Below are 16,546 nucleotides of genomic sequence, written 5' to 3'. Positions count from 1 at the left end.
CTCCCAAACAAATCTGATTGCGTATGACTTGCGTACAGAAGAGAGTGTGGTGTGTCTTTTGTTTAAACTGAAGAAAAGATGATGTCCTAAATTTTACGAAATGGTAAGAAGTAACTCATCTTACCTTAATACCTGTACATGTATTATTTATTCCAGTTATTTCACTTTACCTGATGTCAGTTTGAAAGTATAGTCAGGCCGAAATATTCCTAGCAGATGTTATCTCCTGCTCCCCTGAGGTATTTCCAGTCTTGTGATAAGTATGATATATGGGTGTGCAAAAAAGCAACTAAAGAACATGCTCTGCCAACATACAGTAACATCCCAGACCTAGCCAAAGCACAACGAAACAAAGTTTAAAGTTGTGCAGTTCACATCCCAGCACGATATTATTATTCTGCCCGTGTGCCATGTTCCATGTGTACTCCCTTGTTCAAAGAACTACACTCCCTACATCCACTTTTCATTAAATATACATAAACCCAACGCGCTTCAATAAAGTGGACTACAGTGAATCCGCCTTAAAGTGCACGCTGATAAATACTCAATCTATATGTAAATACGAAGGTGCATTGGATTGGGGATGGGGGGAGGAAATGCATTAGGTCTGCCTGTTTGATCAGCGCCCTAGGAGTTGAAGTTGTGATTTTTTAATGGAATCTGAGAAGAGGGAGGGAGGGGAGGGAGGTGAGGGAAGGAGGGAGAAAGGGAGGGAGGGGGGGAGGGAGGGAGAACCGGTGGGAGGGAGGGAGAAAGAGCAAGAGAGGAAGAGAGCAAGAGAGGAAGAGAGCAAGAGAGGAATGAAGGTACGTGTGAAATGAACTGAAGGCAGGAAGGAAGAGAGGGAGGGAGGTGAGGAGGGGGAGGGAGACGAGGAGAGGAGAGCAGGGAGGAGTGTGGGGGTGCCCAGTGGGGAGGTGAAGGTACGAAAGTGTGCGTGGGGGAGCTGGCTATCTGAGGGGTGTGAGGGATAAGAGTGCGCCGCTGACAGATTACGCTCTCTCGCTGGGAAAAGGAATTACTGCGTTTGCCGCTTTCGGCAGCTTTTTTCTCCCTTTGCATCCATAACTAATAAAATAAAAGTTAAACAGGTTGGTTTATCAAAAATAAAACTTTTTTCTCCTCAAAAGGCAGTCGTATTTGAACGGAATACAAATATCACTACAACACTGAACGGTGACACGCACCACACCTCTTCCATCCCCAGCGGTCAGACTCTCTAAATATTTATTTTATGGTCGAAAAAAAAACAGTATTAAATTCAGCCAACAGTAAAAACCCTGTGAAATACTTTAAACAGCATGTTCCGGCCGGCCCCTAATAAAACAAGCACAATGTAAACTAATTAGGGACAGGAATGTATTAACTTAACGAGCCATCAGGTGCCGTGTATTACAAGGCAAGGCAAGCATGTAGCCATGTGTCTTTTATTGAGTGCGGTGCAGTTAAGGATGGCGAAATGCTGCCATGCAGATCCATGCCAAATCATGTGACATGCCCCATAGCGATCAGCCCCGGGGTTATGACCAAAGAACAGCACAGAGATAAGAACAAGGTGTAAGGTGGATTGCAGAGGTCCAGGCCACAAACAGTCATTTGACAAATACTATGCTTTAGGGGGCTCGTGGAGCACAATCTACAGCCTATTGTTAGAAAGCTCTTAAGCATAGCACTCTGATCTCACAAACAACCATGCCAACGCTTCCTGATGACTTGACTCTGAATTCACCATGTCCACAAAGTTGCTTTGGATAAAAGTGTATTCTGGATGACTTAACAGCAAATACTAAAGCCTCCTCCTATGTCCAAATAAGAAACTACAAGATTGAAAAATAAGAATTTAGCTTACCATACAGAAATATCATTCCAAACAATACAACATTTAGCCTTCTATAAAGTTTATTAATGATTTTTAACCCCTATAATGATCCATATGGGGGGGTTTGCATCAATACTACATTGATTGCAAAGATTAGTTCAAATATAGTGTGTCAAGTCATCCATCCTCTTTATTTTTACAAAGTGTGTTCTTCCCCAGTGCTGAGTGACAGGGTCCAGGGTCTTGACAGAGAGACACATCAGTAAATACTGTACAGCCAATCTGGAAGTGATTCAATTACACATACAGTATTGAACCAGCAGGCAGCTATATGCTTGGGAGAAAGTGGGGCACAAGACTACAGAGCCTTATTGTTATTTCAGTGTGGATGGCTTAACATTCGTGGATCACGTTTTAACCTCGGAACTACTACAATGACTGACTGTGCTTAACTTCCACTGTTACCATTCAGACGGCAAGCGCCCAATGGGAGGACATATAACATTGGATCTAGTTCTTTGCCACTTTGTGCTAGAAATGAGTTCCAAAATAAAATATGATACGAATAAAAACGTCATCTTTATAGCAAGGGACAACTGGCTATATGGACACCTGACAGAGGAAAATGTGTAATTTTGACAGTTTCTAATGCGGTCTACAACTCAACTGTGGTCCTGTCCACAATGCTTCACCACTGGTGAAGCATGGTGAAGCATGGCATTAAAAACACTGGTATGGTCAGCAGTTTGATTCCCACTTGGGCCACTCCCAACACAGGCCTCCGCCAGAGCCCATCCGTTTAATATTTATTTGTAGAAGCAGCATTCGCCAAATACAAGCTAATAAATGGCCACGTGTTGGCGGTAATTGAGTGCAACAACACAGACGTCTATGGCTCACATTGAGGTCATCTCTTCCTGACCTGCTCAGTAGAAATGAATATGGTAGGGTTAGGGCAAAGGGGGGCTGGGGTCGTAACCCCCTCCCCCTAATCCCTTTAAATTCATTATGATCATAAACCCATACGCAACCATGCGCCATGGAGTCCATCACAAACACCTGGCTGCCGCGGCAGGTCTGGCTGGTTCCAGCCCATCTGCGTGGAGCGGCCATTAAAGTTGACAGCTGCTCATTTAAGAAGGCTGTGTTTAAGAAATTAGATGAATTAAGGTGTAGGCGCTTTACAAGGACCTGGCGCGGGCCGAGTCTCCCACAGCTCGTGAGAGCGACACGGTCCTCATGGTTCATTGCGCCCCAAGATTAGCTTGCTGTAGTGTTTCAGTTCCTTCTTTTGTATTGGATCAATTCCTCTTTGCGGTAATAGATGCGTGAAAAGAAAAGCTGTGAGGCGTTTTAAAGAAGGGGTGGTTTGGGTTGATAAGGGAACACTGGGATATTGAATTGTTTTATGATGCACATGAATCAACCAGGTGTGTGAATTTAGTAAATGGTCATCGATTAAGAAAACTGGACGGTAGTCGATTGTTGTTCTGTGAAATGGGATTATTATTCTGGTAGGGTGTGGCTCAAACTTGTTAATAACTCGAATAGTACCTTGAAGATCCTCCTTCACGGTTAATTTTTATAAAATGTTATGCTCGATGACATCTAGTAAAATGACCTGCACATTATCCAAAACAATTCATCAAAATGTAAATTTGGTGACAAATCATTCAACCATCAAAACGATGCCTTGCGAGTTAAAAGAAAAAAGTATTTCTATGACTCGCCACCTATTAGGATTCAACATATTTAACATTTTCAATAAATGTGCAAGAAGCACACTTAGAAAAGAAATGTTTTATAAAAGGAGGTTATTTTAAATGTTGCAGAGCTTCGAATCAAAACAACAAGATACCGCTCAGGTATTATTCACTGCTTACCAATCCATACTTTTAAAGTCCTATGCCGCCACCTACTGGTAAGAAATGAATTAACATGTTTACTCATGCGCAACAAATATCTGATCAAAAATAAAATAAATTTATTAGCAATCACAAGGAAATTATGCAAGACATCTACGAAAATCAATCTGAATAAAAAGGCTAATCTCTTATTTACAAATTCTGCTAATTGAATGTGGATAACAAAGCACATGCACATACAAATTGCAAATAAGCTATGGTTGTGTGGGTATATATATTATATAATAGATATATTATATTACAAAAGGTAACAAAGCTTTACCCTATTAACCTATATAGGCTCCTGGTTTCAAAGCCACTTACAGCAGCGAAACTGCTGAACAGTCAAGATTGCAAGGGTCATAGACAGGAAAGAAAACAGAAAAAACAAGAGACATTACAAGAGAAGATGAAGTGATTTTAGTTTGAAAGACCAAGGAAGACAATTGGGCAAAGATGAAGAAGCACATTAGAAAACACAAAAAGGACAATCAAACCGACCGAATCAACTGCTGCAGATAAGATATATACACACACGACGCAAACGTCATAAGAAGAGGCTGAACTGTACATAAATCAATGATAGTCGCAGTCTTTATCCCGTAGAAAGGATTGAACTTGTTTCGTATGGTCGGAGCGCACAGCCTCAACCTCCCTTGGATTGCTAAGGCTTTGTAGAAGAGTTCATGATTGAAAAAAGATGAGGGGACATCAATGGATTTGTAAGCGTCCAGATCTTGTACTGGAGTAACGCAGCGACCACAACATGAGCCACGCTGACCCACACTGGACTACACTCTCAAGCCGGTATTGTGTATTTGAAAATCGTATCATATAGTGATAACGTTAGTAAACATATTGCAATCAGCGCGTGGCAAGCGTGACTAAATATATTATCAAGCGACAATAGAAACGGCGACAGTGAAATAACATTCAAAACTACCCTCGACCCATTTACAAATGTAATATCAATCTCCTTCCTTGAGATGGTCCTCTACAGGAGCCCATTTACTTTGTCATTGTAGTATCTTCAGTTGCATTTGTAGGATATCATCATGTGAACTGGGTTCGTTGATCAGCATTGTGTATACATCAGGATTGAATATCGTTCGTACTATTGAAGTGAATCAGGAGAACAGGTGAGAGGTGGACGTAATCCTCAGGCAAACATATTCAGGTATCCATCTTTTGGAGAATACTTACTGAGCAAAAGGCACTTAAAACTATGCTGGCCTGTCTTAGGGTTTCTAGCTATGACAACCTTTCATCCATTCACAAAATTGCCATCTGATCTTTTCTGTAAACACTTGATTTTAAGACACATAGAAAACATTCGGTCATATGCCAGCAACAAAACAAAAGGAATTTGCCCCAAGGTACTAGAGAATTGAATACGAATGCAAGCCGACAATCATTATTTGGCAAATAAAAGTACAGTCAGACTGTCAAGCCAACCCACACTATCATGACATAACAACGACGTCTGCCATAAAATGCAACCAGAGTCATACTGTCTGCTTGCAAAGGTTTCTGGGTTGAAGACATTGTAACCCACGTGAACCCGCTGCAAAATAAACCCAACAATGACAAGGACACGGAGGGACTCTGAGGACGGGATGGGTTACAAACGACAGATCCACCGTTTAGCCCTATTAACGAGCAGGAAAGAAAGGAACCCCACGGACTGTTTGCGTGACGGAACGCGATATTACACATTTATGGTGAGGGGCAGGTGTTGGTGGTGGTGGTGCGTGGTGCGTGGTTTGGTAGTGAGTGGAGAGCTGGATTACTTCACAGAGGCATTGGAGAGGATGACTGTATGAGGGAGCGACGACCGTTGAGTTGGGCTGGAGGGAAAGGGGGGAGGGGGATTGGTTTGTCGGTTGGTTGTGGAGGGAAGAGGGGCTTTTCAACCATCAACTCCTCAGCTTCAGCTTCTCCGCGACTTGGAGTGCTGGATGAGCCACTGCAGGGTGATGTCTGAGGTCAGGGAGAAGAGCAGAGGCTGTTGGACGTCCATTCAAGACGTGCTGTTTAATGATGGAATTCTGTTCATGATCCTCATCTCCTTTTGGCTTCTGCCCTCCCACGCCAGACAAATTGGACAAACCGTCGCAATTCTTTTTTTACAATTTCACTGTCTCTGTAGGCTATAGCTGTATGTTGTCGTTCTGAAGTAAAGTTCAATCCAATTCATATTGTTAACACGCCTACTTCACTTGAGTGAATTCAGAAGCAGGTCATTATGGAGCTGGTAGTGGTAATGTCTCTTACTCAAGGCGGCCTACAGGTGGACTGTGGCTATTGAAAGGCTAACGCTAACCACCATGCTATCCTGCCCATGTAGGATGCTTGGTGCTTACCTATGTTGTCTTTCTCTTTGCAGGAGACGGAGTAGCAGCAGATCTCCCTGTCCTGAATAGCAGAAAGGTTCCTGCAGATGGAGTATAATGTGACCAATAAGGTATATTGACAGCAAGACATAATCACACAAGGAGAAAGGGGCTGGAAAACATGGCTCAGGAGGTCAAAACTAGGGATGGGCATTAGTAACCTCCACACTCATGTATTTTTTTAACTCTAGAAAATGTGTATATTGACCACACACTTCCACCAAAAGAGGAGATTAGAGTCGGTTTGTTGTGTAACTCTGTGGGACTTTGATTGGACATTGCCAAATGTTTGGAAATCACCGTCATTTCGTTTCTTGTTACACAAGTCAGACTACTTACTCTATCAGAACACTTCCACACGTAACTCTTTCTAGACGCGATATCTATCAAGCCAGAAACCAGCATAGCAACTCTATACGGGCTTTCAGTCAACCATTGCTGAAGTCCGAATGGAGTGCTTCAGGCAGCCCCTCCCTTAAAGATACAATCAGAAGTTCTGAGAGGCTTACATTTTTTCAATAAGTTGCTTCTCATCCAGTGCGTTGGGGAGATCTCTTTTGTTGCCAAGTACTAAAACCTGATGGTAAGAGAGAGAGAAAGAGCGAGAGAGAAAGAGCGAGAGAGAAAGAGAGAGACATTGAGAAGGAGAAACAAAGAGGGAAATTAAAGACCAAATGTGTTAAATCAATCAGAGCATATCGTACTCTTGTTATAAGTCACATTTCCGAATAAACCAACATATTAATGTTCGACCAAACATTGAAGGGATTTGATTAGGAACCATAATTACATTTAGCAGACACTTGTATCACTAATAACTACCAAGTCATTTAGCAAACAACATGACATCCATGACAGCCATGTAATTAAGGAGTAGTTAGGAGGGAGGACACCTGGCCCAGGGATGTTACAGTGTGCGTCAAACACTCTAGTCACTAGAACATCCTGCCACTCATAGGCAAATGTACATGCAGTGAGGAAAGTAGGCACAATAAACTGTGATAACAATCTGGACATTGGGGATGAACCCGGAACATTTTGGTCCGGGAGTCCAAAACCATAGACACTACGCTGTCCTGCACCCATTACACCCCCACCAAATCCATCCCAAATCAACATCTATTCATATATAACAGTATTTTATTTAGACTTATTGATATTGTGCATTGCACAGTGGAGGATGCCTGGAATACAGGCATTTTGTGCCTTTTAATGACTTACATTGTTGTCATTGTGCATATGACTAATACAACTTGAGAACCACACAAGGTTCAAATGAGTCAAATGCAGAGGATCGATAAAAGAACTGTCATTACACTGCTTGGACCGGGGGACATTAAGAGTATCTGGAAGGCCATTGAGTCAGCATGTACCTTATCCCCCATTAGCTGAGATGCCATACTCCTATAAAATATCCTGCCTCGAGTTAATAAGTGTGATGGCAGCAAGGTCTTGGCAAGAGCACCTTACAACCCCACTGGGTGCTGTTAGAACTTATTGCGAGACCAGTAAGTGCGAGTGTCGAGGGTCACTTAAAAATATATATATCTATGTGATAAAACCAATATTGGCCAACAACATAAGAGTGGAGGTTTCAATGCTCGCAGAGCAGAACAATATAACTTACGGGTATTCCTTGTAGCTGGGGTTTGTCTAAAAGGTTGTGCAGTTCGTTCCTGGAAGCTTCCACCTTTTCTCGGTCTGCAGCATCCACCATGTAACTTCAGAGAGAAGGGGGAAAGATGGAGAACTCTCAGCTGTCCATTAAGGCCTCTTCTACTCGTACTGTTCACAAACAGTTATGATAACTATTAAGCATGCATCTCAAAGCTTTATAAACAATTTGTACATAGTTTTACAGAAAAGAGATATGCATGACTGAGGAAATTGGGAATTGTGTCAAAGGCTTTCAACTGTAACCACCCCTTCTAATGTTAGAAACAGGAAGTACTGTACGCAAGTATAAGCGTTATGAGAGCCAATGTTTCACATGTCATGGAACCAAAACAGCTGTGCTAGTTGAGCTGCTGTTGTTCACAGAACTCTATTGAAATTAAATTCTTTCTATTCATTTACTAGAGGAAACCAAGGTATATCGGATTCAGTTCTTAGGGCACTTTATGTTGGAGGCAGATACTTACACAATGGCATTGACCCCCCGACAGTAGCGCTCCCACATGCTTCTGAAGCGAGGTTGCCCACCAATGTCCCATATCTGTGGACAGAATACAATATCACAGTAAGCCACTTTAGCATCACAATGCTATTTGCCATTCTGATAGCATTACAGCACACAATTAAAACAAAGAAGACCCTAGCGTACCTTTATTGTCACGTTGCCTTTTGTTACTTTCCGCATGTTGAAGCCCACAGTGGGAATCATGTCTTCACTGAACTGGCCCGACTGTACGAAGAGACAGGTGCAGAAAGGTTAACAACAAACAGTAGGCGTTTTCCTCCACGAAGTAAACACTTAACACCTAATTATCCTTTATGCAGGCCACACATATAATTGCAGGCTATAGGAACAATGTTGGAGTGCAGGCATGTGCTAGTAGGAAACGGTTTCTATATAGATACCAAATTAACCAAACATTTGTTTACCTTGGGTGTACAGCCACCTTACATCCACCTACTTTTTGAAAAAATAAGCGGAGGCCCAAATTTAGCAACTTTCAAAAGAGCCACCACTTGCTTACAAGTTCATCAGCAATATATAACTGTTTCAGTTTTAGTTAAGTCGCCGTTTTTTTTAAAGTTGCATATTTACACGAGAATGTCATGAGGGCTCATTTGTGCAAACCGCAGAACTAATCACCTGACCTGATCAGCTCAATGGAGCAGATCTGTAATCTCGTGACGAATCCATACATGTGGGGAGACTTAGTATTTTAACGTACAAACTTCTAGGTTTCTACAACGCATTTCAATTATACTTAAGTGCCTATTGAACACCGGGTACTCTAATAACCCTAACGTAAGACAATGCCTGCGGAATGGTTGCTGCATGTATATTCGACGAGGATTTTCCCCAGCGTACGAAGTTGACAAGTCGGTGTGTTTACAAAATGCAACACTGTCTTTGTTGACATGTGATGTCGGAGAGCGCCCTCCTAACTACGGGTTCAACGCATACACCTGTACTTTTTAGTTGTGCGTTTATTTTACCGATACACATGTAATATTATCAACGTACAAAACACTAGGAAATTGCAAATAACAACAAAAAAGAAAGCCATTAGGTTTGGGAACCTCCCAAGAAAAATGTACCCATGAAAACATACTGTTAAAACATGTTCGTGGTGCTGTATTGACGGGTAATACTTAACAATGGTGAACCATACACTGTACTGGTCAATAAATAAAGTCATTTTGGGTACAAATATAGTGACACAATATTGCATGAATCATTTTAAGGTAGTAGCCTGGGGCCCACACTGACTGTGCTTGTTTCGTACTCACCGCTATAACGTTGACGAACGTCGTCTTCCCCGAGTACTGAAGTCCCACTAATGTCAGCTCCATCTCCTCTTTCCAGAACAGAGAGCGGAACCAGTCCAAAAGCCTGTTCATGAGAGCCAACATCTTGAACGACTCAGTAGTTTCACAGATCTTCACTGCTGTTTTCTCTCTCGTTTACTGTCTGCTAGTCTCCTGCACAGGAAGTAGCTGCGTGTTGTCGTGTCATGTGACCTTTCAGAAACTCCGAGCGTCTGACCGGCTACGTAATTGACGCAAATTTCCTCATTATTTCTGCGTTAATAATTGCGTTTCTACGTTTTATTTGGGGCTCTGTTCTGCTTTTCTTCCATTATTCTGCAATTTTTGTGGCGGCAGAGATACTTTGTAATGAGCCTTTACAGCTTTGCTCTATACCCATGAATTTGTCCGATTGATATGAGTCTACCAGAACCTATAGTCTACAAACTAAAGTCATCAAACCAAATTAAATTAATTGGTATAAATATGGAATAGACAAAAATCTATACAGAATCTATCTACCTTATCAGAAATAAACCAGGGTAAAGTAGTAGTGAGCTAATTGTCTAGTGTGCTATAGAAGGTCAATCACCAGCAGCACCATAAAAGTCTATAATATGCACTTTTTAGATTCCAAATCAACAAAATTGTGGAAGACCTGTTATCTGAGACACAACGTTTCTATGTTTTATTAAGGGCACTGTTCTGCTTTCGTATTTCTTTTTGTTACTAACATTGTTTTGTGGTTTGGTTGTCGATACGGTTACTTCTGTTTTGAGACTTTACACCTATGCTTTACTCTCATGAGTCTATCAATCCTGATTAAAATTCAAACTGATATACCTTGGCCTACAAGTAAAAACTATTTTTCAAACTTCACAATCTAATCTCATCTAATATATATATATTAAATACACAATTTCAGTGGGGGATGTATTGGAATGTGAAAAATATATTTTGTCTTTGTTTATATACTATCTATCTACCACTGTGACAATTTCTTTCAGGAATCACTCATGACATAGAGTTAACCATTTATTGCATGAAATGCTAATACAATTTAGTTTGGCTGTATGGTTCCACTCTTTTCTGTTGCTCCCCGCTGTAGGATGTAAAGCATTACATAAAGATGTCAGATACAGAATACCAACAGCATACCAACATTTGACAATAGGGAGCACTTTACAATCCCCAAAGGGTACATCAGATATCTCAACCGCTTGCTTAGGTTAACACAGAGCAAAACCAACCAGATGGGGGCTGGGGTGGTCATGGGCAAAATTCTGCTCAGCCAATTTAACTTTGCATAGTGATTGTTTGAGATAAAGGTTCTTACATTTATTTCAGTGATAGGCCTGCAACTAATTATGTTAGGTGTAGCGTAAGGTGGCATCCATCCAGCTAATGTCCTTCATCATGTTTCCTCAAAACAAGAGGGATTTACCTCTTCCAAAGTGCAAAACTTCTGTGTTGTTACAGTAACATTAATACAAATTAAAGACCCTTTATAAAGAATGGGGTAATACATATCCATTATGTTTAATAATCATCTCTTGGGTGTGAGACATACCTAGTTAGTAATTTAAATTTTAGAAACATTTTGCCGTGTTCTATGCTGAGGTTACAAAAAATGACTCCTCAAACCCGCTTCTGTTGATCCTAAATTTTTGATTCACCATTTGCCGTGACAACCCTTGTTAGAAAAAAAATAAAGAAGGAAAGATGTCACCATGGGAAAAAACTCAACCTACAAAGTAATTGCAGCATGATTCCTCAACCATAAAATAAAAAATAATTTAAATATTTTTCATTACCTGTGGCCTGACAAGAGTGTTGTATTCCCCGGGAATTGCTGCACTCATGGTGGTGGTATAAACAGTAATTCTGAGAATATTAAAATTAATTAAAATCAAAAATTCTATTCAATCAATTAGACAATGATCAATGTTCATTTATGGGTATTAAATAATTCAACATAAACGGGATGATGTCAGAATATAATGAAAACATGTAGGCTACCAATAGACATAAGGTTTTTGGTTCGAAACTATCAAATGACCATTGTGCTTCCTTGACTGCCTAAGCCATGTCAAACAAAGGCCTGGTTCTATGTTTCGCTAAGGCACTGAAAGCCTCTCTGTGCCTGAATACCAGACCATGTCCAGATATTTACACCCAACAAGCGAAAACAATAGATAAGGCAAAGAAATATAGCTAAATACTGTGTGTTAAAACCCACTTACCCATTGCACACTGGATACACAGACAAAACCTGTACACAAGGGAAAGGCAAGTGTTAATACTAAAACTTATGTTTGGATATTTTAAAAAGGTAGAATTTCAGCTTGATTTCGGTGTGCTTGTATAGCCCATACCTGATAAAGAGTAGCCAAGTTGATGTTTTTCTGTCCGGTAGCATCCATCGCCTTGACGGCTTCGTCTCTAGTACAAAAATAATATGTACGACTATGCCATCACAAACCAATTCATGTTTTCCTCTTTAATATCCAGAAAACTCTGGTTATGAAATGAAGATGATTATGACTTATCATACTAATATTTCTAGCTATCAAGACCGCCACAAACCTTCGACGATGACCCGCGCCTTTGGAAGGCTGCCAATGGTCAAAGTTTGTCTCTACACGGTACCATCTACAAATGAAAACACATACAAACATATTATCTAAATCCATGCCCAAACACTGCCCACAGCTGTCTCTGTGGATCATTGCATCATTGCCATTGGTTTACTAACCCTCCGTTCAAAGGATCCAACGGCCAGATATCAGCAGGGCCATTCCTGTCCCTGGTTATCACCTTTCCTTCCCCCGGCCGCACCCCCGCAATGATGTAGTAGACCCCTGTGATAATGGGGGTCTTGGACAGCCTCCTGGAAGTCCACTGCTCCTTCTAAGGTCTATGGGTGTGTTTGTGGGGGGGGGTATCACATACACACAATGTTTGCACAAGCATTTTTTATCTCTGATCACTGATGTCACTTTCTCTCGTTTTCAGTATAGACTACACACTTGTATCCAAACTCTCTCTTTACCTATGTCTGTCTGATGACTAAGCATTGCTATGCACAGAGTCAATCCCACACTTTCATCAAAGTTACTCACGCTGCTTATTGCTTCCTCTTTGAGTCATACTCTTCTACCCATGACATTCTTTCCCGGAATTTGCAGATTTCTTGATGTGTAAAATTATTTTGTAATTAAACAAACCATGAAAACAACATTTCATGGGGATTCTGATTGAAATTGAAACTTTTAGCTCGGTTGACTCACATCTTACCTTTTTTCATTCCTTGCATCCAGGCATATGAGATGGGCGTGACTTTGCTACACTATTGACCTTTGTATTTATGAATCTGTTTAGGTTTGATGGGTTTAGTTTTGAATCAATATACAATATAACAGAAGTTACATGCTATGCTAATGATTTGTGGGATTACAAAGGAAGCCAGGCGACGGGCATTTTGTTCATTTATCGTTGTTATTAATAATTGAATGGCTACACTTCGATTAATGATGTCATGGTGATTCTAATATTTCTTAAGTTATTTATTTTTTAAATCGTTGACCAATAACAATAAACCACTTGAGGAAAAGCTGACTATTTTCCTCGTTATGTTATAATATTTTTATTAGCTATGACAAAATGTCCAATAATTAGCTCCAGAACAGGCTAAAACATTCAGGGCTAGGCCGGAGCCCTGAATTTGTAGGGGTCATGACCCTACTTCAACTCACCTCCCTGATCAACCAGCTGACCGGGGATCTCTTCAAAAGGAGAGCAGAGATTACATTCTTCCACCAGTTCCACCAGCGATCCTTACCTAAGGACAAGCCACCAACAAGCAGAACATTTATACACACAAGGTTGCTGTAGGAGAACAATGCACTGAATCTTTACAAAACACTAAATGTTGGATGAGATGGAAAGCGTGGTCTTACCACGCTGGTTCCCAGATATGGTGAACCTTTTGGGACTCTGTCCTGTCCACAGGCCCACGTAGCCAGCAAACGATGTGCCACGATAAGCCACCTTTAAGGTAAATTACAAATAAATAAACACTTAATGGCTTAAGGGATTTTTTAAAAAAACAAGTTCTTTACGGCAATCATCTTTGCAGCTGGACGACATCGTACTATCACGCCAAATTAAGGTTTAATAACTTACCTGCCCCTTCTTCATAAAGTGTACGTTGACAGTCAGATTCCTCAGTACTTTCTTTGGGTAATCAAGGTTTCTACCATGGTACACATTTCCTTTGGTGTCTTGAGCAACAATGCTTGTACAAAATCTATGAATAAATACAAGAGGGTGGTCATTCATAAAGTGTTGCATCACAGTTTTGGGAAACTCTCAACATACTTTTACCAGTATTTACATTTTCTAGTCAACTTAGCAGTAGCGTGCGGTGACCCTAAATTATATATATATATAAGTTATATATATAAGTATATATAATATATATAAGTGATATATATATATATATGCTTCACATAACTCACACCCGTGGTCCATATATCCCCCTGTGTAAAAAATAGTCGGAAAGCCTACAGAAACTATATAAAGTTAATGTGAAATTCACATTATTAAAATAGACGTGGAGCCATGATTTACTGAGGAATTTTTTTTTAGGAGCATGCATTTGCAAGTAGTTGGCTGCCCATATGGATGGCTCGGCCTGCAACCTCGATGCGAATGATGTAAGTCACCATCCGCACTTGGAACTCATGTCGATCTCTCTGCTCCACTTTTCCAAGGGGAGGATAAAAGCATCCAAAGAGGTGAAAACCATTATAAGTCGAGGCATGTGGAGAGTTTCAGTTATGCCGATGGGGAGATTGTCGTTCTTGTCAACGCCAGTCACAGGGAGCATGACGTCACATATGAGACATGTAGTCTGTCTCATTGTGTTTTCTCTACAGCCTTTAACTGAACAATTGCACAATAAACGGTCAATCTCTTGACATGAAAAATGATCATTTAAATCCACAAACAACATATGTGTAATCCGCGGCATATAATGACTGGGACCAGAAAATAATTACTTTCTCTCCATTGAAACCCATTCATATTTTTCGATCTCATAGGTCCCATGGGCTCTACCGGATGGGGTGTGACTTCGCCGCGCTATGCTGTGGTTCAGTCTGACAGCTCCTTGGTCAATGGGCAGCAGCTAATTTGCATTAAAGCTACAGACACCAGAAACAGCGCATTCTGAAGGGACTGAAACAGACGGGAATAGTGGTAGGCGAGATTTCTTATTCTCCTAAAAGCTATTTCCAGCAAACAGCTTCCAAAACTGATTTTCTGGAACTCAAATGCTATGTTTACTTGTTGGGAAAACACCATCATATTTCTCCTTTAAGTTACAACTGTCAAATTATTAGTGACGCTGTTGTTATTTCGCGATTATAGCAAAGACCTACATCATGTAGGCCTAATGCTTGGGAATATGGTACAAGGTGTCTGATCATGGAAAACATACTTACGCAGATATTTCATAGGCAAAGTTAAGCAGTATAATGTCTGAGACGCTGGCTCCGGAGAGAGAAGCCATGCCACGGATCTCGCCTGCGTACGGCTCAGGAATATACTTCTCCAAAGCAAGCACCACAGGAGTCACAGCTTTATGGACCCATTTTGGAACCGTGGTGCTGAAACAGTAATCGAGTAGTTATCAATTTGTTTATATACCTATGCTGCCCCCATTGCAGAGATATCTCACGTTGAGTCAAAATAAACTTTCAGTTTTGTAAGTAGGCTAGTTGCGCTATTACTAATCGTACTTTTGGGGTTATATAAATATAGAACTCTGGAACGAAATATTATTACTTTCATATTTATATATCAGCAAGAAGACATATAATCAGAAACTTACTCAATTATTTCAGACATTGCGGCATTCAGATACTTAATGTCAAATACTTTCAGTATTGGCGCCCATCGTGTTCCGGGGGGATCATCCAGGCTTATCAATAAAGGGGGTGCAAACTCTGTAGTGCAGGGCACTATGAGGGTAAACAAAACCAATGCGGACCACATATTCATGCTATGTCTCTATCCAGGAGTCGAAAAACAAAAGCGTAAGGAAATGTGCAGAGGTTTGCGTCCCGAAGACTTAAGTGTTTTGGGGTAGTAACGGGTGGCCTGACGTAGGGCACATTATTATTCAATTATTTTGAATGGGTTGAGTGTTGTGTTGTAGCTAAAGATTGGCTACAACTTGGATTGTGCTGACATATCGGCTGATATCGACATGGCTATCGACATGTGTTGTAATTTTGTATTGTGATTCTGGCCTTTTGAATGAGGTAGGCTAACTAGCGTTTGCTTATTATGGGAAGACAGATTTCGTGCCAAGCTTAGGCTATTTACCCCCTAATAGGAAGTGTGCCCCTTGCCGGCTGGGATGAAATTGACGCGAGAAATGACTTACACTTATTGAAGTGATCTTTATTTATTTTTAAGTATCGAAAGTGTATTTGAATTAACAAATTCCTTACAAGATCAGATGTTAACTCACAGCATGTTTGGATCCAGCTGCGAAACAGTAACATATAGGGTTACTAAGTTATTGACTACGTAGTAGTCCTAAATTAAACATTGTCAAAATATAACAATTAAAACATATGATGGCCTTGATCTTTCAGTCGACATTCTCAATTCAGTGCAGCTATAAGACGTACAGAAGCTTAAAGCATTTATATTGATAGATGAGGCATCTGCTACTTTGCAAATTTAAACCACTTTGACAAAACAACAATGCTAAAACGATTAATTAAACAATCAACATGATATCGCTATGACTAGATGAAATCTAAATGTCCTGCCCCGATGCCCCCGACCCATGATGACATACGCTCGTGCGTAGGTGACCGTTGACTGTGTCGTATCATATCAACACAAGGGGGCGAGCGCACCTTATATATGAA

The 16,546-nt window shown here is 40.7% G+C and overlaps 2 protein-coding genes across 2 annotated transcripts; both read right to left on the bottom strand.

Moving 5' to 3' along the window:
* Window positions 1-1,088: 1,088 nt before the first annotated feature.
* LOC130402077 (ADP-ribosylation factor-like protein 8B) lies at window positions 1,089-9,806 on the bottom strand. The gene is made up of 7 exons (XM_056606175.1): window positions 9,579-9,806; window positions 8,440-8,520; window positions 8,258-8,331; window positions 7,744-7,837; window positions 6,626-6,693; window positions 6,087-6,157; window positions 1,089-5,703 (listed from the first exon to the last, which is right to left on the bottom strand). The coding sequence occupies exons 1-7, from the start codon at window positions 9,699-9,701 to the stop codon at window positions 5,654-5,656; spliced, it is 561 nt and encodes a 186-aa protein (XP_056462150.1). The 5' UTR covers window positions 9,702-9,806; the 3' UTR covers window positions 1,089-5,653.
* Window positions 9,807-10,625: 819 nt separating this feature from the next.
* Window positions 10,626-15,724, bottom strand: LOC130402069 (N-acylethanolamine-hydrolyzing acid amidase-like). Its single transcript, XM_056606166.1, is given in 13 exon segments — window positions 10,626-10,698; window positions 11,273-11,289; window positions 11,411-11,480; window positions 11,840-11,868; window positions 11,972-12,038; window positions 12,183-12,248; window positions 12,352-12,486; window positions 12,488-12,513; window positions 13,352-13,437; window positions 13,556-13,646; window positions 13,782-13,905; window positions 15,104-15,268; window positions 15,493-15,724. Coding segments are annotated over 13 exon segments (1,098 nt in total). The 5' UTR covers window positions 15,663-15,724; the 3' UTR covers window positions 10,626-10,646.
* Window positions 15,725-16,546: the final 822 nt, after the last annotated feature.

The sequence above is a fragment of the Gadus chalcogrammus genome, chromosome 13 (genome assembly GCF_026213295.1).
Source record: "Gadus chalcogrammus isolate NIFS_2021 chromosome 13, NIFS_Gcha_1.0, whole genome shotgun sequence".
NCBI classification, from domain to species: domain Eukaryota; kingdom Metazoa; phylum Chordata; class Actinopteri; order Gadiformes; family Gadidae; genus Gadus; species Gadus chalcogrammus.
This window is presented reverse-complemented; position numbering and strand designations above follow the sequence as displayed.